Source organism: Eptatretus burgeri, chromosome 1 (genome assembly GCF_056783735.1).
Source record: "Eptatretus burgeri isolate ZD-2024b chromosome 1, Ebu_testis_v1, whole genome shotgun sequence".
Classification (NCBI taxonomy): Eukaryota; Metazoa; Chordata; class Myxini; order Myxiniformes; family Myxinidae; genus Eptatretus; species Eptatretus burgeri.
This window is the reverse complement of record NC_140961.1, coordinates 50,218,396-50,243,289: the sequence shown is the minus strand read 5'-3', so window position 1 is coordinate 50,243,289 and position 24,894 is coordinate 50,218,396. Positions and strand designations below refer to the sequence as shown.

The 24,894-nt window shown below is 40.9% G+C and overlaps 1 protein-coding gene across 3 annotated transcripts in view; it reads right to left on the bottom strand.

Annotated features, from left to right (window-relative positions):
• Nucleotides 1–24,894, bottom strand: part of LRP2 (LDL receptor related protein 2) — a 350,948-nt gene that overhangs the window by 60,209 nt on the left and 265,845 nt on the right. For 2 of the 3 annotated variants that reach the window (XM_085883668.1, XM_085883669.1), the window contains 7 exons: nt 23,801–23,917; nt 22,834–22,950; nt 15,046–15,183; nt 14,820–14,942; nt 5,471–5,599; nt 4,495–4,626; nt 445–576 (listed from right to left, as the gene is read on the bottom strand). In XM_085883668.1, coding sequence (XP_085739794.1) covers nt 445–576; nt 4,495–4,626; nt 5,471–5,599; nt 14,820–14,942; nt 15,046–15,183; nt 22,834–22,950; nt 23,801–23,917 — 888 coding nt within the window. Of the gene's footprint in view, nt 1–444; nt 577–4,494; nt 4,627–5,470; nt 5,600–14,819; nt 14,943–15,045; nt 15,184–22,833; nt 22,951–23,800; nt 23,918–24,894 lie in introns of those variants that run through there. The other variant, XM_085883670.1, reaches the window with a different exon arrangement.

Genomic DNA, 24,894 nt, shown 5'->3' with positions numbered 1-24,894 from the left:
ATACCATTACCAACTTCACCCACATCTCCCTCCTCACAACCTGCTTTCTCTCCTTTCCAACTTCTCCTTTCACCCTAAGCACAACCTTGGAAGCAACGAGATGTCTCCAAGAACAATTATCCAAACTACCATCAGATCCACATTCACAATCTCGCGAGATATGTCCCGTGGAAATTCCGTGGAATTTTCAAGTGATTGTGATTGCGCTAATTGTGCAAATAAATGATCATAAATTAATTATATTCTTCATGATGGGTAGATACAACATCAAAATTAAATAACGATGTAACAACATCGTTGACAATCTCGTAGGATTTGCGTGACGGAAGGACAGACAGACAGACAGACAGACAGACAGACAGACAGACAGACAGACAGACAGATGCAGCAAGTGTATTATTATATTAGTAGCTGTTTGCTAGCAGGCATTATTAACTTGCTTACCCATTGCAGCACACTCGATGTCATTACCGGAACCTAAAGGCATGAAACCCCTGGAACAAAGACAGCGATAGCTTCCTTTAAAATTCTCACAAAGCTGGGGGCATGTTCCATAAACTTCACACTCGTTTACATCTGCAAGAGAAAGTATCAAAAACTGAGTTAACGTTTTTGCATCCAACACCCAGATAGCAAACACACCCATTCAAGTTATTTGGCTTGGTGAATGTTTAAAGGGACACTCCAAGTAGTGGTTTCCCAACATCTCAAAACGTTTTGATCATGTGGATGAAAGCGTTGTGCCAATTTCACAGATAAATAACATCATGGTGAAAATATTATACAAACATGCCTTTCTGTCAGACATTTAACATCAATCATGGATCATCCTCTGGTGAAGAATGATGTGCTACTGGAGTCTTGGGCTGCAAACTTTGTGATTTGAAAAATTTGAACACTGGTGAATATATCCCATGAAGTCTTCCTCAACAACCAAGTTGAAGTCCACACTAACCAAGACAAATAATGTTTTGAGATAAGAACAACAGCTTTTTTATAGGTTTATAGTCTTGCTAGTTGCGAAAATATTAAACTTTAAGGTGTCTCATGGTTCTTTCTTTCAACACCAAGTGTTACTGCAAGAAAGCCTTGACAGTTAATTTGCGAGCAACTGATGTAGTTATTATTATCTACATAATAACACGCTTGTTGGTGTGTTAGTTTGTGTTCCTGTAAAAATCTGTTCCACCTATTGGTTGGATAGCTGGCCTGACTCCACCCACCCATGATTTCATCCTGATGAAAAAAAATGTTAGAGCCACAATGTTGGTGCTTACTGCAATGTGAAGCCAAAGACACCACGTAGCTGTCATATTCACAATCACTATGCACTCGCTGTACATTTTCACTTCGTTGTATGTAAAACTACCAAAGCGACAGTTAAAAAGATTTTGAGCCAATTGGTGTCACCGGCCTTGTGAAGGTCAGCCTGCTCAAATAGCTGTGACATTCTCTCAAGCAAAGATTAAATTTGTCATTTGAAATTTGTCTGAGGTCATGATTTACTTTTAACAATGTGCATGTATATGCATCAAAAAGAAGATAATTGGTTTCTGGTTGTTTATTGTCACATATCCTTTTCACATATCTCGAGGGATTGTGAGTTGGACAGGCGATCTTAATGGGTCGACACAGGTGATCATAAGGCTGGTGACACACACCATTGCACGGTTTATTGCACGTCTGGAAGTGGGGATGGTATTGGCATTCTCTCAAGCGGGGCTTAAACTCATCTATCTATAATTCCAGCAATCTGTGTGTGTGTGTGTGTGTCTGTGTGTGTGTGTGTGTGTGTGTGTGTGTGTGTGTGTGTGTGTGTGTGTGTGTGTGTGTGTGTGTGTGTGTGTGTGTGTGTCTGTGACCGCTGTTTCTCGACAACCACTGGTCCGATCTGAATGAAACTTGCCAGGTATATTGCTGGGGACCTGAGGATGTGCATTTTCAAGGTTTGATATTAATTGGACAAGTGGTTCCCAAGTTATGGCCATTTATTTACCAAACCAATGACAAGACACGTTGTTGCGTGGGCGTGGCCGATGGGGGAAGGGAAGCTCAGCCGCGTTCCCCATTAAAGGTTACAACGTAGGGCTTCCAGAGAGTGATGACTTCGTGTATTCCAATAATTTCTCGATTTCTTATGCGCATTTATAGATAAACACTATGCCCCAAGTTATGATCGTTTTCATATTAGACAGTGCATAAATTTCGGTAACATCAGAGTGAGCTGGTGTGCTCCGAACCAGGAAGTAATTTTTTTTTCCTCTCTTCTCTTCTCTTTTTGTTTTTCTTTGCGACGACATTGCGAAAAGGCAAAATAAGTTGGCGCTAATTGAATAATTGGCCATTAAAACTAAATTGGGAATAATCGTAACTGCGATATGCAAACTTCCGGGTAACGCACGTACGGGCACGCGAGAGCGAAGAAATGGCCTGTGTGGTTGTTGTTTCTTGCTCGCGGTTTGAATAATTATTTATTATTTTATTTTATTTTTTTATGGGCAAGTACTAGTATCACAAAAGGCCTGAGGTCATTCTTTACTTTTAACAGTGTGTGTGTGTGTGTATATATATATATATATATATATATATATATATATATATATATATATATATATATATATATATATATATATATATATATATATATATATATATATATATATATGTGTATATATATATATATATATATATATATATATATATATATATATATATATATATATATATATATATATATATATATATATATATATATATATATATATATATATTCTCTTCTTCTTTCGGCTGCGCCACAGCGGATCATCCGTATGATCCGCATAGAGGTTTGGCACATGTTTTATGCCGGATGCCCTTCCTGACGCAACCCTGATCGCCTCTTACGACACAGGGATATGGTACACCTATTTTAACCGGGGTATACACCGGCCCAGTATACTGGTACTCATTTCGCCGACCTCGGAAGGATGACAGGCTGAGTCAACCCCCTGGTGTATTAATTCAGTGGACCAACGGGGCTTGAACTCAGGACCTCTTGGATCCCAAGCCGCTGCCCGAACCACTGTGCCAACACCAGGATATATATATATATATATATATATATATATATATATATATATATATATATATATATATATATATATATATATATATATATATGCATCAGGAAGATGAACATTGGTTTTGTGTCGTTTATTGTCATATACTTTCATGCATAATCTCGCGGGATTGTAAGTTGGACAGGCAACCATGACGGGTCATGACCTGCTCAAGGACACATATCTTTTCTGCATATCCCACGGAATCATGAGTTGGACAGGCGACCTTGATGTGTGGGAAGGGGGCCTGAAGGCTTGAAGTGTGGAGGTGATTGGTATTCTCTCAAGCAGGGCATAAACCCATGTGATTATAAAAGGCCTTTGTCTGAGGTGATTATTTATTGTAAACAATGTGTGTATATGCATCAGGAAGATCATTAGCTTTGGGTCGTTACTGTCCCATATGTTTTCGCATATCTCGCGGGATTGTGAGTTGAACAGGCGACGGTAACGGGTGGGGAGGGTGTTTGAAGGCTTGGAGTGGGCCAGTGATTGATGCCTTAGGGTTGGGAGGAAGAGGCTGAGAACTTGGGGTTTGTGAGGGGTGGGGGAAGAGTTGAGGACTTGTAGACAGGGCTCAGATAAGGAAAAATTGCCATTTTTTCCTGTCAAAGTTTTCTCAGTGGTTGTCTTCCTGAATCCATGCCCTTTGGAATTAGATTTGGAACCACCCAGGATTTGGCCTCAAATCCAAGATGGCTACCAAAATCCAAAATGGGAACTAAATGACCTCAAATCGAAATGCTGAAGATGCTTTTTGCCCTATCATTGAACTTTTCGTGTCTAATGTGGGATTGACCTGGAACAGGAAGCCAATCCTGTGGTCTAGAATACTCATCCAAGCTTTATTGTCATGTAAATATGCAAATTTACCTCACAACCAGCAAAAAAAAAAAAACATGTCAATGCTCAATTGAGATATTCAAGTTTACCACATGATCTCAGCAGTTTTTTCCGTCACTGTGCCCTGTTTATGATATATTCTTTTTGTCGAAGTTTATTGTAATTCAAGACCGAAAATTTAATAACTCATACAATTGTATTTTTTTCAGAATCAGTACAATAGAAGTCACCCCCTTTTGAGTACAGTAGCAGATGACAGAAGAAGGTGCATGCTTTCCAATTAAATTATCAAGGACAGGGAGGACATCTCAAATGTAATAATAGCTGGACTGAAATCTCTCCAAACACTTGCTGTAAGATGGTTAAGTGTCGTCGATAAGAGTTTATGTTCTTCGCCTCTTTATATTATACTGAATTTCAATTAGTTGTGCCAAGACTGTCTATCCACCACAAAGATAAGTTTGTTCAGGAAAGGTGCTGAATCACATTTCACATTTGAATGAAACAAAAGGAAACAAAGGGAAGGTGTTAGTCAAGGCCTAATCATACTTACCATCACAGTTGTTGTAGTTTTCCGTGCTTCCAGTGAAACCAAGATGACATGAACAGACAAAGCCACCTCCTTCCAGATCGGTGCATTTTTGTTCACAAATCCCATCCTTGCACGTCCGGTTTATCGCACGATCTGAAAATTCCCACAAAACCTTGAAAAAAAAATCCTCTACTATTCAAAGCTCAGAACAATGCATAAGTCTAAAAATGAACTGAGTCACATTGTGGAAGATTTGACAACAACATTGTTTTTAACCTCCTTTATCCTTCTTCCCTACCTTTAAACATGAGTGTACTTACAAGGAACGTCAATGCAGAAGACCATCAGGCCCATCAAGCATGCACAATGGTTGCCAACCTATGGATGATTGTTCATGATTCATCCTTTTTAAATGCTGAGCATTCAGTACCAATTTAAAAGTCTTTGGTACTACTCGGCCATGGTCAGGTTCAAACCACTGACTCGACTCAGGGCAGACGCTCTCACCATTACATCACTGAGTGTTGTTACATTATGTTTTTCTTCTTCCCCTCACCCTTGCTCTCATTTTTCCCTTCGCTAATGTTTCCTACAACTGTCCCTCTACCCTGTCATTGAGTATTTCCCCCACTTTCCACTGTGTTCGAGCTGTAATGTTCCTAACTTCTCCATGAACCTCGACTTTGTATGCAAAAAACCAATAACAAGTAGGTATTACATTCCTTTTCCTTTGTGTTTGGGAATTTGTTCTAGAATAGCCAAATGAATCCAATATAATGCTGAACCACAGCCCAATAATCTCCACACACACCTCCATGAAAATGTTCATTCCAATGCCTTCTTCATTCGAACATATCTCTTTTATTGAAACAACTCATTTAATCGTTTCCATTTGCACGCAAACGAACCATGTGTGACATTGCAATGATGAAAAGTATTAATGACACAGTAGCCACTGAATTGATGGAGCCCGAGGAAATGAGAAGGAAGTACATACTGCATCCCGCTTCATCTGTAAAGTCTCCACAATCATTGTAATCGTTGCACAATGTGTCCAAGGGAATGCAGCGTTTGTTACTACATTTAAACTCGTTCACTGTGCATGGAGCAAAGGTGGGTTCTTTACCTGAAATGACATTGAAAACGATGAATAACAAACATTATAACAAGAGAACTTGGAGAAAGACTTGGATTCATCTTCGACATGTTCAATTCTGACATCTCATTTCATTCCTCCCATTCATAGACCTAACTTTTCTGGCCAATGCTTTTGAGGCAACATGAAACCTTGATTCCTCATTCATTAAAGGCCCGGTCACACCTTGACGTTTTAGCCAGCGATGGCAACGTATTAAAATGTATGTAAAACGCTGGCTGACGTTGAACTTTTGATGTTTTTTTTTAAGATTCGGACGTATTCATAACGAGTTGGTCGTATGCATAACATATTAGTAATGGACACAGAACGTTTCGTTGTGTTATAGATGACTTATACCAACGAATGCTGAACCTGTTGTCGGCCTACACAACTGATGCCCAACGATAGTCTAACTTCGGCATAGCGCGTTGCACGCATCGCCGACGATGTCGTGACGTAGCCTATTAAAAGGCTGACGCACAACGATTCGAATCATAACTGCCGTATAAATGGAAGTGACAACATCGCGGTCACACCCTGGCGATCTTGCCAGCGTATGCCGACCTAAGAAAAATGTGTCTAAAACGTTGGGGGCACGTCAAATACGGTATGAGTAAGTTTGGTATTCGTGAGTAGAACGCTAAAGTACGCTATCATACGTCGTAGTAAGTAGAGTACGTCAAGAAATTTTAAACATGTTCAAAATTTTACGACGTACTCGGCGTATGACACACGTTCCGCATGCGATGGGGATAAGTTTTACACACGATATGTGGACGCTTACACACGTCCACAAAGGCGACTTATAAGCTACTCATAAGTCGAAACACGTCGCGGTAATGTCTTTTTTACGCGAAACTTATTTCTAACTTATGTTTGACGTGCTTTGAACCAATTCTTTACGTAGTCCCAACACGCATCGACGTATGTAGACGTATTCCAATGACGTCTTCCGGTCGACAAAAAAAAAATGAACGTGTTTCTAACTTACAACTGCCATATAAAGACGTGTTCCCAGTGGTTTTGGGAATTGGTATATAAAAATGGTGTTCATAAAAGGGGAACCCAACAGTGTTTTCGAGTCCTTTTTGAGTCGATGTCCATGTCAGCAGTAACAGTATCAGTATCAGTATCAGTATTAGTATTAGTATTAGTATTAGTATTAGTAGTAGTTTGTTCATGTTGGCAGTAGTAGGTGGGTGTGAGGGGGAGGGTGTGGGTTATGATGGATCGTCCTTGCGTCCGCGTGTCCACGGGTAGGTTCATAGGCTGCCACTCAACGATTTAAATGGCTGCATCTCCACTATTGAAAGTAGACGCTTGCGCTCAACAATTGGATTTTTTTTACACTCAACGACTTTTAAACGGTACCACTCAGCTAGTTTCATTGTTTACAATGAACGATTTAAATTGCTGTCACTCGCCTTTGTTTTTTGACGCTGGCGCTCGGAAATTTTAATCGTTTCTATTGAACGTGTTAAATCGCTCAAACTCGACTATTGAAAGTAGACGCTTGCGCTCAACAATTGGATTTTTTTTTACACTCAACGACTTTTAAACGGTACCACTCTGCTATTTTCATTGTTTACAATGAGCGATTTAAATTGCTGTCACTCGCCTTTGTTTTTTGACGCTGGGGTTTTGAAATTTGAAGCGTTTCTTCTGAACGTGTTAAAACGCTCAAACTCGACTATTTTAAATAGACGCTGCTGATGGACAATTGGAATCATAGCCAAGCTAGACATCGAAGTGTGAACATCCTGGTCATGCCGAAGAAAAGTTTGAAGAATGCTGCAAATAAGTGTCCTGGCCGTGGCCGTGGACGCTGATGCAAGGACGATCCATTATACCGACGTCTTTCAGCCTATGAGTAACTTAAAAGTAACGTCTGTTGATGTGTGGCAACGATCGCGTAACGTGCCAACAACACGTTAATCATAGGTTAGAAATAAGTTTCGGGTACGCTAAACATTACCTCGGCGTGTCTCCACTTATGATTAACTTACAAGTAGCATGTGTTGACGTCTGTCAACGATCGCAGCCCGTGCATACAACTTGTGGCCAGCGTAGCGGAACGTGTGAGTCATACGCCGGCATACGTCGTGAAATTTCAAGCATGAAAAAATTTGAGGACAACCGAAAAGTACAACGTTTAAAGCCAACGTACAATGACGTATGGCAGTGTTTTTCAGCGTGCTCTCAATGTTATCAAAACTTACCCATAACGTATTCAACGTGTGCCAGCGTTTTAGAAAAAAAATTAAAAAATCGGCATACGTCGGCTAAAACGTCAAGGTGTGACCAGGCCTTAAAGTCTTTTTAAAATTTTATTATAAGACGATTTTAACAATAATAAAGCATGTTTAGTGCTTATTCATACAATATTTCTTTTTCTGAATCGATAAAGGACAGCATATCTCCTAACCGACATTCCCTGGTTTCCTGAGGCTTGCCGAATGGTTGAACAGGTGTCTGTCTGGCGTATACCAACTGGAACAAGAGCCCATGTTCTGTTACCCATGATGGCCTGAGAGGGGCAAGGCAGAACTATCAGAAAGTGGAGAAGAAGGCAAAAAGACAACACTTCCAGAGAACAAAAGATCGACTGACCTCTGGAGTAACCAAACACCATGATTGGTGGTGGGCAATGAAGAGGATGCAAGGGAAAGGATGACATTCTAGTGTCCCCAACATTGCAGAAGGATGGTCAGACCTTTGCCACCTCTCGGAGAAAGCAGATATCTTCTGCGATTATTTTGCATCAAAGTGTGCAATTGGTTACGCTGAAAAATGACCCTCCCGATTCCACAGCTCGCACCAACATTCACTTAGACAGTAAAGTTCCAGCCCCGTGACATCAGACGGAACCTGCAGAAGCTAGACATAAATCAGGCATCTGGACCTGACGGAATTGGAAATAGAGTTCTCAAAGAGTGTGCATCAGCCCTTGCCATACCTTTTGCCAAACTGTTTAATTTCTGCTTTAGCCATGGCCACTTCCCTTTCTCCTGGAAGATAGCCAATGTAGTGCCAGTGAATAAGAAGAACTCTTGCTCCGTTCCAGACATTAATATTCCCATTAGTCTCCGAAGCCGCATCAGCAAAGTCATGGAGAGAGTCGTCAACACCACACTGAGGAAACATCTCATTGGAAATGACCTCATCAGCAACAATCAGCTTGGCTTCCATCCCGGCCACTCAGCCTCCGATTTACTCACATATCTGAGTCGTGAGTGGATGCCTCGTCTCACCGGACGTCAGGAGGGTACAATTGTAGCACTTCACATCAAAGCTGCATTTGATAGAGTATGGCACAAAGGTTTGCTGGTCAAGCTGATTGCTCATGGAGTTGGAGGGCAGCTATTACAGTGGTTATCCAACTACTTGATAGACAGATGTATCCAGGTAGTGGTTAATGGCCAAACATCCAAACCAACTCCAATGAATGCATCAGATCCTCAAGGATCAATTCTTGGGCTCACCTTGTTTCTAGTCTACATTAACAATCTGTGCAACAACCTGCATGACCCTACCTGCCTCAATGCTGATGATGGTACCATCTACTGCATGCTCAATTAAGTGAATGCCACCATTTCTCTGAGCAAAGACCTACAGAAGATCTATGAGTGGGGAAAGAAATGGAATGTCCTGTTTGCCACTGAGAAATGCAAGGTTGTGTCTCTCAGTAGATGACTACCAAGTGAGCATCCTCCAGAGTTCTTCATGGGTGGCAAGCCCTTGCAGCATGTACATGAGCTTGACATACCTGGAGTCAGGTTCTCCCGGAGCTTGGGTTTCCAGTCTCATGTGAACTCCATCGCCATTAGAGTTGGACAAAGAGTGAGTGCCCTTCGCAGTACTGCTCCATACTTGGATCCGCTTGGCTGAGCTCAAATGTACAAAGTCCATGTCTGGAGCACAATGGAATATGCTCCCCTCGTATGGATGTCTGCAAGTGCCATGTATCTTAAAAAGCTGGATGATGTGCAACGTCGTGCTGTACGTATCAAGGCCCCTCTAGAGGAATTAAATATTGATTCCCTACTGCACAGGAGAACTGTAGCAGGTCTGGGTCTAATGTACTGACTGCACACAGAAGAAGTTCCAGCACTTCTGAAGACCATGCTACCTCCATCATGGATTCCATCAAGGTTCACCAGAGCAAGTGCTTTCTTTGGAAGCTATGCTGTGTAGTGACTTACTGGCAAGACATAGAGTGGGTCACTGGTCACTTATTCAGTATGACCGCTCCTATATGCCCGCTCCTATATGCCCGCAATAATACCAGTGTGGAACAGTTTACCAGATGCCACTGTCGGCCACCCAACAACATCCGGGATCAAGGCTTTCTGCTCCAGAGCACATAAATATCTTAAAAAGTCTAATACAGTATACTTATGATAATGTTCTTTTGTATGTATGATTCTATCACCTTGTTTTTCAATATATTATTATTATTATTATTATTATTATTATTATTATTCTCTCATTTGTATTTTTGATACTGTGTGCTTTCATGGTACAAGTGGGCAATGTTTTTGTTTTTTGCAGTGCTTATCCATAAAAAAAGAAGACAAAAAATGAAAAATAAAATGAAAATGGAACAGTATTTCAACTGGAGTAATGGCTAAATACATATTTTGGTTCAGCCATTTCATTCATGAAGATAATATCAATTACAAGTCGATTTACCTGGCATTGCATGGGAAGAGAAACGTGAATAAGTTGCACTTTGAAGCCAAAGGAAATTCAGATATTGTAATACCCTCTGCCACCACTACCAGGTGGTGCTACAGGGTAACATTCATATAGAGAATTTACGCCCCTCCCCCTCACCCCTGCGTGAGGCCGCGGCCACATAGCCTATGTTAACCCCCACACAAAGTTGTATTTCTACCCCCGAGTTTGGAGTTTGTAACTTAAAATTGCCTTCAATAGGTATAGATTAGAATTGGTGTGTGCATTAAGTATTTAGTTCATACGTCGACAATATGGCCAAACTGTGGATATTTTAATTGCCACCTCACCAGCTGGCTTGATATTGTTTCACAAATGTACAACAAAAAACTGTGTCGATCTACTATAGCAGACAGGCAGAACAATGAACAAAATCATGAACAGGATATTGATTGAGGTATGCTAACTGCCGGTGGAAGCAAGGAGAAGCTGATGTTTCGGGCATTAACCCTTCATTGGAGATAAAGAGGGTGTTAACCCTTCCTTGGAGCTCTATTGCTCTTGTTTTTTGCTCTCTTTTGTCATTGGAGTTGGGAATGGATAGGTCAGACATGAGCAAGTTGTTAACTGTGCTTTCCTTTCATTAGACCTCTCTTGTTTTCAAACTCTCACCAAAGTCGTTTCCTTGAGCTACCTGATATCCTTTCTACTCTTGATAATCCTGCTCATCTACATGTTCTATGCCCTGTGTCCACCTGTTTTATCACAAAGAAATACAAGTAAAAATAGATGCAGAAAATACTGCCTGTTCTGCCTATCTTTCCTCCCTCTACCGTATCTCCATAACACATGCATTTCCACCCAAACAATATCGAATCCAAGGGTATGTGATAAACTACAACACAGTATGTTGTGCATAGGATACACAATGCTAACCAGCTACACTTGGAAGTTTGATGCTGTTGGTCTGCAAGTGGATTGTTCTTTGTTGTCGTTTTTGTTACCCCACGCACACAAAGCAAAAAGGAGGGTAAAGCAATTGATTAATATTCGTCCATCTTATCTGTTTATGAACGTCAATTTATGATCGAGGAACAACTTATTTAAATCAAATGTTATATTTTGAACACGAATCGGAGCATGAATATGAAGACAAGTCTCTTATTTTACAGTAAGTACACTTTGGCTCTGAATTCATCGCGATCGCACACGCGCAGAGTGGAGTGAGATAATATTTTTACTCTGTCTGCCTGCCTGGCAATCAGCCAAAATTGAAAATAATTTGAAACGGGAAACTCACGCTTTCTAAGGATGTCATAATGGACACATACAACAGGCACGAAGAACTATTGTAAAGTGTTGGGGTGGTCTAATAGACACTGGGGGAAATGGCAGTAAAACACATGATGTTTTTTATTTACATGCCTGGAAACCTCTTTAAATCTTTATTTAAATTAAATGATATACATGAAGATTGTATGAAACAAATCGTCTTCATAATACTCCCAAGAACCATAATAATATAATATATCAATATATAGTATTAGAGGGCATGGCATGTGTTTTGGGTAAAAGAAAATTCTGCCATAATGGCTTTATGTACCATCATCTCCATCAACTCATCTTTATCATCGCCATCATCAACATCAATCAACATCACCATCGCATTATTGGATCAAGTTTATTATCATTATTATTAAAGTAAATTTCATGATTTTAAGAACTCAAGAAAATTAACTTTATTTTATGTTCTTTATACAGGAAAATAAGCCTGGTGTTGGCTTAAAGAATAAGGTGGCTGGCTTAAGATCTTAGGGTCTTGAGTTCAGCCCCTGTCGTGCCGATAAATAACACCAGGTGGGTTGCCTCAACCTGTCATACTTCTGAGGTCGGCAAAATGAGTACGAGCTTACTGAAAACAGGGGGGACTACATCAGCAGCACAGCTGATGAGGGAGAGGTGTAACCTCCTTTTGAAGAAGATATGAGTTTTTGTTTTTCATTATTTCGGGCACCTCTAAGTTTCTGGTTTTTCTATGAAACATACTGGAATATATATTTCCCTTTTGCACAAAATTAATACCTTCTTCTATTCCCTTGTGTAAGTGGAAGTCGTCCATATTATAACGACATTTCCAGGTTTGATAGTTTCAGTCTAGTTGATAAATGTTTACATCAACGTACAATTACTTCCATTGAATGTACAAAAGCCCTGAGGTCCTGAGACAAATGAAAACAAAAATCTGTATGAGCATTAAAAAAAAATTAATTACCAACAAATTACTCAATGCAACTTATTTTGTTTATTTTCATTCCTTGTACACACACTAAAACAGATCTGTCCTGTGTGTCCTGTCTGGGTTTAATCATTCTACATGGTACATTTTTGTGTTTGTCCACAATAAAGTTGCGCATTTCATTCTCTTCATTCGTACTTGCAAACCATGGTTATATGATTCAAATTTAAAATAATTTTGCATTTTTATTACTTAATAATCAGACGATCACTTTGATTCATATGCTACTCCATGAATTGCTGAGTTTCTAACAGTTAAATGTTGGATATTTGTGTTAAAATATGCTCAAGCCTGCTGATTGTGTTATGAAAGGCAATTTACATCAACAATGTGTATGTTGCATGTAAAGCCGATGGATAATTTTGTCCCATACGTAACGTGTCCTTCGTTAACACTAATTAATCTCTCTTGATCACTGTGTATTTTTTCTGTAAGAGAATTTGTGATGAGTTACACAAGTGTTTCAACTTTCTCCACACTGAAAATTCTCATGAATGATTAAAATACTTTCAGAGAACTTTGAATTTGAACATATTTCTTTGAAAAAATCATGTTTCTTGTTGTCTCATACGTAATGCACCATGTTTTCTTTTATTACATAATCATACCAAGGACTAATGGCATATAAATTATTGTGGGTATTCTCCTGGCAGATGCCCAACAGAATAAAAATCACTTCAATCAATGACTATTTTAATTGTTTTTCAGAAGGGTAAAATTTCTGAATGTCCCATACATAACGTGCGCAGATTCTTGAACTTGCCCCCCTATATTACTGCTTAGTTTGCGGATTTGTGGTTCATGGGGATTTTCAAGAATGTTAACCCTGTGAACCGCAATGCACTGCTGTAAATAATTGAACACTGCGTGGGGTATCGTGTTCTCTGAACTCTCGTTTTGTTTCAGTGGTGGGATTGTTTTATTTTCTTTCCTTTGAAAAAGGGAAACTGGAAATAAATGGTAAATAATGGGAGGCATGATTAGCTACTGAAAAAGAAACAGAAGGGGAATGAGGAGAATGGAGAGAGGATGAGAGCGAGGTGAGGAGAGAGGAGAGAGTGGTAGATTGTTATTAATTCAATAAATACTATACATATAATGGATAGTGTTGCATCAATGGCTCAACTAACAATGAGCTCGTCGCAGCGGGAGGTTAAAATCCCACGATGTACCAAATGGTTTTAATTCCAGTGGAGATGTTCTGAATTATGGCGAACAATGCGCTGGTGGATCGATATGAGAGACACGAGAACCTTAGCTCTTTTAAAACCAACGGGTGTATTCCCGAATCATAAACAAATAAAAAGAACCAGGGAATTGTGGAATCGCGACGGAGGAGAGGAAGGTGGGTTGGGAGGGAAGGAATGGAATACAATTAATAAATAATTATTCACAACGAGAATAAAAGCTATGATGCCACACTCCAGACTCAATCACAGATGGGAAATGGACAAAACTGGAGACCCAGCTGCTGGTGGACGAGCAGGCAATTATGAGGCGAGCTGATGATGGAGAAACGAAGAGGCAGTGATGGCACACAGCAGGATCCAGGGACGACGAAAACAGGCAGAGGTGGGCAAGCAGAATGATCTCCTCTCAGCTCTCCTCAGAGAAAACTCTCAGTCATGTTCGCCTCAGAACTCTCTTTCTTCCTCCAAACTCCTCAGTTCTCCTTTTACCGTTCTCCTCAGACTTTTACAATCCTCTCTCTAATTCAAAGAAACTCTCTCCATTGTGTTCGCCTCAGAACTCTCACCTTTCCTCCACATTTCTCTCTTTCTCCCTCATCTCCCCGGGCAACACTTCACCCCTGGAAGGCGTCTATAGCCCCACCCCTCTCTTCCTCTCTTGTCTGTCTCCCGGCACCCTCAGTAAAGGTTTACATCGGGGTAACATGCACAATCTCCTTAACCATAATCCCCAAGTAATTATTACCATGTACCACACCCCCTGTATTGTGCACATTCAAACAAAACATTCCTTAAGCTGACGTGTCCCTACTCACTACATCAAGATTGGCTAACTACTCATACATGGACCATGCTATTCCATACATTCCTATCTGCTCTATGGTAATATCTAATCCCACCACCCACACAAATGTAACAATAGATCGATAAAGTATATAGGTAGGTGGATAGATAACATCATTTCTGTGTCTTTGTGCTCGAGTTAAATGGTCTAGCTTAGTTTGGGGATTGCCAAGCTGTGAATGACTTATGTAGCCTGACTTACAATTGTCGTCATTTTCATCACTGCCATCGCCACAATCATCAACCTGATTGCACAGTTCATGGGAGTAGATGCAACGGTTGTTGTCACAGCGGAAACGAGTTGGATGTTGACACTCCACATTCACTGCTCACATAACAACATAAAAATAAAACATGTTCCAAGTTGTACGCTGAAAGACAAATAAAGTTCATTGGACCAAGAGGAGCTATAAAACAGACAAACTTACAGCACAGATTTAGATCTTCGTCGGAGGAATCACCACAATCATTGTCGCCATCGCATACCCACTGTAGTGAGATACAGATGTGATTTTTACATTGAAACTTTAAATCATTGCACCAGGAGCCATTGGGGTATCGTGTTGCTGTGGAGGAAGAAGGGGGTGAAAAGGGGGGTAGGGGTGAGGGTGGGGAATGTTAAAAATAATGAACATTATCCTGTATAAATACACCTTTTATCACAATAGCCTTTTGAATACAACTTTACAGAGTAATTAAACAATGTCTGCCATAGGGAATGTTTACGTTGGAAAGATACCTCATTCTTTTTTTAATAGAAATGTCACTGTAGGCTGGCAGGATATCCTTGAGCAATGGGGTATGCACACTCACCTCTAAGCTGTCTAGTCTGTGCTTGAATCTCGACCCAGCTATAAACTGTCATTTTCTTCTATCGCCTAAGCTGAGCAACAAGCATCTGAAGTTGCTCAGCTTAGGCGATAGAAGAAAATCAAGTCAGCAGCTGACAAATGAAAAGAGAGCAGGCATGAACATTAACATCTGATTCAGCACTATGTACGGAAGGCTGATTGCAGCAGGTCTCCATGACAGAGTTTCAGGAAAGAACCCACTACCGAGACCACAGAATAAAGTGAAAACATTGAAATTTCCAAGACAATATCTAGATTGAGTAACTGAACAATGGAATTGGGTACTCTGATCTGATGAATCTCTATTTAAAACTTTTGCATCTGCGAGACACAAGTTAGTGTGCCGAAGACCTGGGGAAAGTTATGACACGCAATATTTGCAGCCGACTGTTAAACACTGGGGAGGTTCTGTGACTGTCTGGGGTTGTATCTCAGCTTCTGGTATAGAAACCCTTGTTAAAATCAATTGGACGCCAACAAAAGAGAAGTACAAGCAGATCCTGCAGCACCATGCAATTCCAAGTGGAAATCAAAGAGGATTCATTTTCCAACAAGACAATGATCCAAAGCATACTTCCAATCTACTCATAGTAAAACAGTATTTTGGAGAACAAGGTTACAGCTTCCATTATCAATGTTGTAAGGCCCTTTAACATGAGGAGAGGAACTGTTTATGACCTCAGAATACATTATCTAGCAACTGGATCAACAAGAGAGATTCCAATAATGACTCTCGCTCAAGACCCATACAATCGCATGACCCATCAACACAATCAGTTTCAAGCTACTCAGAGTACTGTAAATATACTTCCTAGACCTTGATGCAGTGATTGGTGCTGGAGGTGGACCTACCCAGTATTAAGATTGTTACTTCTCAATACTTGGATCACTACAATTAGGTCACAATGAAACAAGTTTAAGTTTAAGATTTAATGGGATTATGAAAGCTGGATTTATTGTGTCCCATATCTGAGGTTTGCACCTCAACTGTGTCCCCGTTTTTTGGATGTAGATCTCCCTCCACCTCACCCCAATCCTCCGTTGTTTATCTCTTTCTAGGCAAGTGTTGTTTTATTTTTTAAGTAGGCTTCATCGGTATCGATTCTTTTTTCGATATCGATATACCGGTATATCGGTATTATTTAAAATATATGTATTAAAATTTTTTTTATGCAGGTTCCAAAAATATGCAATGGTCCAATGGTCTATTACGTATTCATATGTGACATACACATCATTGACACACGGTAATTTTTTTTAAAGTATTACCACATGAGGCTTTTTTTTTCCCTATTATGAGAACGGTTATTTTACTTCCAATTTTAATTTGTATTAAAAATGATTTTGTTTTAAAGTGAGATCAGTATTGGTAACCGGCACAGGTCCGAATCCATCGCGATAGCCATACCGGTATGACGATAGCGGAATGCTGTGCCGGCATCCCTTTCATACCAGTATTGCCTTCATACCGGTGTGGAAGAAAAATAATTATATTCACGTAGTTCTCAATTATAATTGTTGCTGGTACTTTATAAATTTAATTTTTGTGCTATAGTCGAATTGGCTGTCAGTAATGTTTCCCTTTACCCAAGAGTCTTTTGACCTACATATTGATAAAAGGAATATCTTACTTTGAAACAGGGTGACCTGGTTGATAACACTGCAAACTTTTGCCACGATTGTGTCATTCTCTCCCTCCCACCCAAAAGTGGACACGTATTGCAGTTTTGAGTTCTTTTGCCGAGTGCTTATCAGCTAATCCTGTAGTTGAGTTGCCAAATGTCTTACCCTCCCATTCTTTGGAATGTCAAATTGTATACAAGAAGAATTGCTCCGGGCTTTTGTTCCAGTGAAGTCCATTCGAATGTTTCAGTGAATCATTCAATGTTCTTCCTCCGTATATATGAAATTAAAGATTCTCCTTTGGTATGCTGATTCAAATTGTGGAAATTGAGTTATGTTCCACCACACCGGTATCGCCTTCATACCGGTATCACTATCACAGATCACCAATTCTGCACAGGGTTTCTAAAGCACACCTGATTCATATAACTTAGCAATTGGCAATTGCTTTAAAAACTGCGAGGGCAAAGAAAAACGTGATTGCTTGTAGGGAGCTGTTGAGCTCGAATGCTGAGGTTTAAAAGTTAAAACCTACTGCACTTATTTCCTGCTACGTCTTGACGTTATACGTTTCACTGTTCCTGTTCCATGTTTAGCCGAGATGCTGAGTGGATCAAGGCTTTTAAGATCATGTGCAGTATTTAAACATCGTAAACACCTCTCTTCAATTAATTGGTGATATACCGGGGTTTTTTTTCATACCGATTTTTTTTGGTACACCATTATATTCAGAACTCCAACTGGTATATTGATATGAAAAATTATATCGATATAACCGGTATATCGATATATCGCCAGACCCTATTCTTAAGTGAGGTGTGACATTCCATGTCAATGAGGAAATGCCATTGAGACTGTGAGCTGCAGAAATGCAAACATTTTTTTTGTATGCAAAGTCAAGGCTCATGGAGGAGCTTGAAGACAGAATGGATCAGGATGTGACAGAACAAGCAGGAAGAGCAAGATCAGAAAGAGGGGGAAAGATCAGGAAGAGCAGAAAGAGGGGGAAAACACCAGCAGCAGGGTTGAGGGACAAATAGAGGGAAACTTGGACAAATAAGGGATGTGGGAAAGAATGATGACTAGGGGAGGACACACGTGGTGGACAAGATGAATGCAGAAGCAAATTATCCAGAAGGAAAAACTGGAAATTTGGAAAGGTGGAGTCGGAGGAAAGGGGAGTTAAAGGCAGTGGAAAGGATCATGGTTTTGGGTGGGGATTGATCTGAGATAGTGGTGAACAACTATCTTGAAGACTTGTAGGGAAGAATGAGATGAAAGAGGATGTGGAAGTTACTTCCACAGGTGAAAAAAAGAGGCATGAATGAGTGGAGATGAGCATTTTTTTTTTGTATACCTTGGTCGAGGCTCGTATGAGAGCTAACACACAACTCACAGCAAGGAGGCATGAGACAAGAGGGGCGGGAGTGGAAGGGACAAAACAGTGGGGAACAGACACATTAGGTGAACTGTGGAAGGGAGAGGGATGGGGATGGGACGGGGAACATGGCGAAGAGAAGATGGACATTACAGGGACTTTCAGGAAGGAAAGCAGGGGAATTGAAGGAAGTGGGCTTGGGCGGATTATCGGGGGTAGAAAAGATCGAGGATTTGGATGGGGGAAGATAAGAGGTAGTGGTGAACAGCTGTTTTGAAAGCCTGGAGGGAAGAATGGGAAAGAATAGAGTGAGGAAGTTTATTCCAAAGGCGGGGAAAAAGAGGAATGAAAGAGTGAAGATGAGCAGTGATTCGTGATTTTGGTAGTTTTACCAGAAGGGGGTTGTTGGCGGACCTTGAGCGCCCTGTGGAAATGTGGTGGGGACAAATCGCAGAGAGAGCAGGGGGGGGCAAGGCTGGAGAGGAGTCGGTAGAAGACAGAAAGACCACCAACCAACCTGCGGTGATTGAGTGAGAGGCCCAAAGACTCAGCTTCATTGCGGGAGATGCCGTTGATCTTAAATGCCCTGGTTTCGACAGCGTGAAGCCGAGAAAGGTGGGAGGCAGGAGCACCAGCCCAGAGGGGAGAGCAGTACTCCATCAGGCTGTGGACAAAAGCTTTGTAAGTGGTCAGGAGCTCAAGAGGGCCGAGGAAGGACTTTGCACGACGGAGGATTCCCAGTCGGCGACTGGCTTTTGAGGCGAGGTTGGAAATGTGACTTTCCCAGGAAAGGTCATGGCAGATAGTGTGACCCAGAAGCTTGAAAGAAAAGACTTCTTCCAGAGGATTGTTGAGAAAGTGGATGGGGGGGTTTTCTAAACGGTCCTTTCGAAGAGACATAGTGAGAGTGTGAGATTTGTCTGGATTGAAAGACGTGTTCCACGTGTTGGACCAGTTTGTGATTTTATCCAGATCTGCAGTGAGCGAAGAAGCTGCTGCTTGCCGGTCTGAGGGATGACAGATGGTACGGCAGAGGGTGGAGTCGGCGGCAAAGAGAAATAGAGGATTTTCTGGAGAGTCCGAAAGATCATTGATGAAAACCAGAAAAAGAACAGGGCCCAGAACGCTACCTTGAGGAACTCCAGCCTGCACAGGAAGAGGGGATGAAAGAACTGCATTTAGGGCCACACGTTGACTGCGACAGGAGAGGAAGTCTGCGAGCCATGAGTGGAGATGGCCTTGAATACCATGGGAAGAGGGTTTGGTGAGTAGTGCAGGGTGCCAGACTGTGTCAAAAGCACGTGATATGTCCAGGGATACGGCTCGGATTTCCTGTCTGGCATTGAGGACCTCTATCCATTGATGGGAGAGCAGAAGCAGCATATCCAGGGTAGAGTGACCTTGTCTGAAACCAAATTGATGATTGGAAATCAAGCCATTGGAGAAGAGGAAGGATTTCATGTCTGAAGCGATGATGGATTCCATAACCTTGCTGATGATTGGGAGAAGGCTGATTGGTCTGTAGTTACAGGGATCTGTTTTTGCACCTTTTTATGCAGGGCAGTGATGTTAGCAGATTTCCAAGCAGATGGCAGATGACCTTGGGCAAATGAGAGGGTGAATAGAACAGAGAGAGGGTGAGCAAGAGCAGAAGAGCAGGCTTTGAGGACACGTGGGCTGATGCCGTCTGGACCGGTTGCAGAATCTGACTCGAGGTTTGAAAGCAAGCTCTCCACCTTGTCAGGAGAAAAGGATACAGAGTCCAGGGACAGTTGGGTGCGACTGGGTAAAGTGGGTAGAGATAGAGATAGTGATGGCATTTATTCTAGATTTTGGGAGTTTCAGAAGGGGGTTGAAGGTGGACCATGTGTGCCCTGTGGAAACCTGGGGTGGGGGAGAGGGACAAAGCACGGAGAGCGTAGAGGGTGAAATACCAGAAATGAGGCGGTAGGTGACAGAGAGACCAATGACCTCTCTGCTATGTGAAAGATATGGGCCCACAGACTCAGCTTCATCACATATCTACGATAATAAATAGAGGTTGCATGGCCGTCGCTATGTCGGCAATATTCACTCGTTGATTGGTCGCGGCACTGACCAATTGGGTGTGACCGTTTTTTCCCTTCACTGGTTGATTGGTCGTGGGACTGACAAATTGGGTGTGACCGTTTTTCCCTTCACTGGTTAATTGGTCGTGGGACTGACCAATTGGGTGTGACCGTTTTTCCCTTCACTGGTTGATTGGTCGTGGGACTGACCAATTGGGTGTGACCGGTTTTCCCAGCATCGTTATTCACTTGTCGAGTGGTCGCATCACTGATCAATTCGATGTGACTGCTTTTCCTGGCATCGTTATTCAAGTCTATTGTTATCACATCTATCCACGTCAGCAAACAACGTTCTATCCAAGTGGTGTGGCAAATCACACACTTTCCTGACTGATACATTCTTACTGTGTATTTGATAAACGAAGTTGTTTTGTGTCTTCCAGCATTGGCTATTGGTTGAAATAAAATATCCCATTGTGTCAAAATAATAGAAAGAAAAGAGTAGATGATTGTGTGCCAGCACCCTTGCCAAATTTCAAATTCCTGCACAAACTTACAGAGAGCACTGCCTTTGTGGCACAGTTACACTACAAGTGAGTGACATTGCAATCAGCAGTCACTTGTTACACACAAATGAATCTATACTACAAAAGTGAATTTGTATATTTATTACTTTGTTTATTTGTTTGTTTATATATGCTTCAAAAACTAAAAAAGAAACTTTGCCGGGGTTCACACCGACCTCCCAGATTCAGAGCAGACACTCTAACCATTACTCCTCCGAAGCCTTGGAACATAATTTACTGATTTGTTTTTTTTTCAAAGAAACATTTTGATGTTCTGCACCAAGGGTTGTCCCATCCAGCTGGTACAGTGCAACTTATAATAAAGCCATGTACCATGAAATCAGTCCAAAGGAAGAAGACAATGTGAAGGTGATTTGTTTCCCAAAGAACAGTACCTATGCATGGTGAAATGGGGCTGGCAGGATGGCCTAGATGTAAGCACACTCAACTCACCTCACCGTCCCAGCTATAAACTGTCATCCCAGTGTTTCACAGGCAAGGTGATTCATCAATGTGTGTGCCGGTCCTCGGATGGACATTAAACTGGGAGTTCCATTTGCCGGCGTTAGGTGAAGGATGTTAAAGATCCCACAGTGTCCTTCATGAAGAGTAGGCAAAATTACAAATTCCTGCCCTAATCTAGTCGAACGTCAGGCCTGGCCAGCCAGTTCATGAAAGACTTGAGCCAAACTTCACCTGGCCAACCCCGCAAGAACGTGGGAATAATTGTGGCCGTTAATAAATCGAAGAAGAAGAAAAAGTAGATGTCTGACGAAGGTGATGTTAGCTGACTTCAAAGCAGATGGAGGATGTCCTCGGGCAAATAATATGGTGATAATCCATCAGCGAAGTGACGGGTAAAAATGCCTAGTCTTATATAAAACTGAGTTTGATTGATTGATTGATTGATGCAAGCTCCACTCCTCTGAGCAAGATGATGCAGGAATCTCCACCCTCTCCTCAGCAGGAGCAAATTTCTCAGAAATGTACGCACACTCGAAGCCTCCAATGTCACCTCAGCAAGATGTGAGTTTGTCTATTAAGTACACTGCTTTGCAGAAGTCTTAGACATTTTGCATTTTTCTACTTTGATGCATAAGGAAACTAAAACTTTGTGTTCAATGCAAATACACTTTTTATGAAAAAGAGAATCTTATTCAAACATACATATATTTGCATACACAATGTACCATGATATACACTCATGGCGAGTATGTCCACCCTTTACCTTCAAAACCATTGAAATTATTTGAGGAACACTTTCAAATAATTTTGTTAAAACACTTGTGGAATGGTATTGCATGATTTTTTCCAAGACCTTCGAAAGGTCATCTAAGCTGTTGGGATTTGTTTTTATATTTTCTTTGTCTAAATTGTCCCATTCAGCTTCAGTGATATTGAGACCTGGGCTTTGAGGGGACATTCCATGCGTTGAAGGATTCCAGCTTCCTCTTTCTTTTTCAAGTCAGTTTTAATTTTTCCAGCTCAGTGTTTTAGCTCATTATATTGCTGTAAGATGAAGTTTGGACCAATAAGTCTTACACCGCTGGGTATATAGCATGGTGGATTAAAATTTACTTTTGTGTCTTCGTGCAGTCAATATACCATCAGTAAATGATATGGTCACAAAATAGTGACCATTCCTCTTCGGTACTTGTGAAATGTTCGATACAACTAAATAGTGGCTCCTTGGCCCTATAATGTAAAATGCATATTTCAACATGTCGCTGTTGGTGTTTGCAAGTCTCACGGCAATCAAGCTCATCTGAGAAGTCCTCACAGTCTTGACTCCCATCACATCTGTATAGTTCTCGGACGCAGTGTCCACTAGAACACTGGAAATAACCAGGGAGACAGGTCTGCAGGTCTAGGGTGAATAATGAGGAAGGAACATTGTTAGTGGATAGAATAAAATTCAAAATGGTGGCAATATTGCAGGAATAAATACAGAATTTACAACATTATCATTCAATTTCATCACAAACATTCTCAAAACACTTTGGTGCACTGCTTTTGGGGCAAGGGCAACAACTGATACATTCTGAAGAGCTGCCTCATAGTAGCTCTGCTTGAACACAGAAGACTCTCATAACACAACACGAACAGCAGACTCTCATTAACCTGAATGTTGTGCAGAGTGCTTGTCTATCAGGAAATTTTCCTTAATTGGGAATTATTTTGTTTACATGACAGGGGATAGGAACATACACCCTTTCGATACATAGTCTCTTCCTTCCTCGCGTAGAATGCAATGGCCTTATTAGCCCATCCGCTGCTGCATTCGTGCAAGAGCACCGGATTTTTAAATTGCTTCCGTGTTTCTATATATATTTACCATTTGAGCTTAAGTGTGTTTGTGTCGGCCAGAACCTTTTTACCACTTAAGCTTTTGTCATCAAATTTTCACCAAACCTTTGTTATGAGAATATGGACAAAATAGTTAATAATATTAAAAAAAAAATTGAAGGTGTTGTTTTTATCAAGTTTATTATTATTACTTGTATAAATAGTATAAGCTTGGGGAAGACCGAGTACACTGAATGGATCAGGACAAAACAGACAAAAACAGGATGCAAAAGGAGCAACAGTAAAGAGAGGGGGGAAATTTTGAGTACAAAGTGGATGTGGACTGGTTTTGCATTTTGAGTTGCTTTCTCATTACTATTTGCAATAACAACATTAACAAATATGTCCTAACAACAGAAATGGGACCTTACCACAATCTCGCTCATCTGAGTTATCTTGGCAGTCATTTTCTTGATCACAAACCCAGCGACCAGGAATGCAGGCTTCATTGGTGCAACGAAACTCACTCTCTGAACATGGACGTGGAGCTGTCACAATGAGCAGCATATTAAAATCAAAGCACAAGAAAAAGCAACATGTAACAAGAGCAATAATTGCTTTCCAATACATGTCCCCTACCGATGTGATATTTCCTAAGTCCAAAAAGGGCATAACTCTGAAAAATTGACAAAATGCGCTGAAACTCAAACTTGTTCTGTAACTTATAATAAAGCCATGTACCAAGTTTCAGTTGAAAATGTCAAAGGGTATGGGAAAAAAAATCTGAAAAACCACAGGTGGGACGGATGGAAATCCAGATGAGGAGCAAAACTATAGTCTCCTCCGGTGATACCGGTAGGGGACTAAAGAAGATGACAGTACTGTGTATACACATATACAGACATATCTGCCATACTTGTCTGCCCCGCTTTGGCCTTCCATGTTTAGGTGCACAGCATATAAGATTGTAAACAGGTTCATTTTTGTGGTGGTAGCAGTGGCCAGCAATCCTGACACATCTTCTAATTCTGACAGCCTTGGAAGAGAAGCATAGAGATAAAATTATTTGTCCTATATTCAGAAAGAAATCAAGTGTAGCATTCATCAAGTCCCTTCTCATGGGTCGCAGTGAGGGTTAATATGCTTCACTTCCATAAAGCAGGACAGACTCAACTGTTATTATGAACAGTCGTTCCTTGATACACTGATAGAGTGTCGACATCCAGATTTGTGAAAGTTTGTTGCAAGCTCTCCATGTGACAGCTTTCCTTTGTTTGATGTTCTGAGCACTTCTGTTAACTCAGTAACCAAGATACTTAAAGTCATTGACTGTCTTTATTCCTTTTATAGGAATGAGACCTCTCTCGGCTGATTGAATGCGATCACTTTAGTTTTATTGGAATTAAACTTTAATTCAGTAAGTGAATGCCCTCACTTTAATTTTATTATATACTAGCAATTACAACCTGTCGCTTGGCTGACAGTGGTGTGAAGGGAAGGGGGTGGAAAAAGAGAAAGGGAGAGA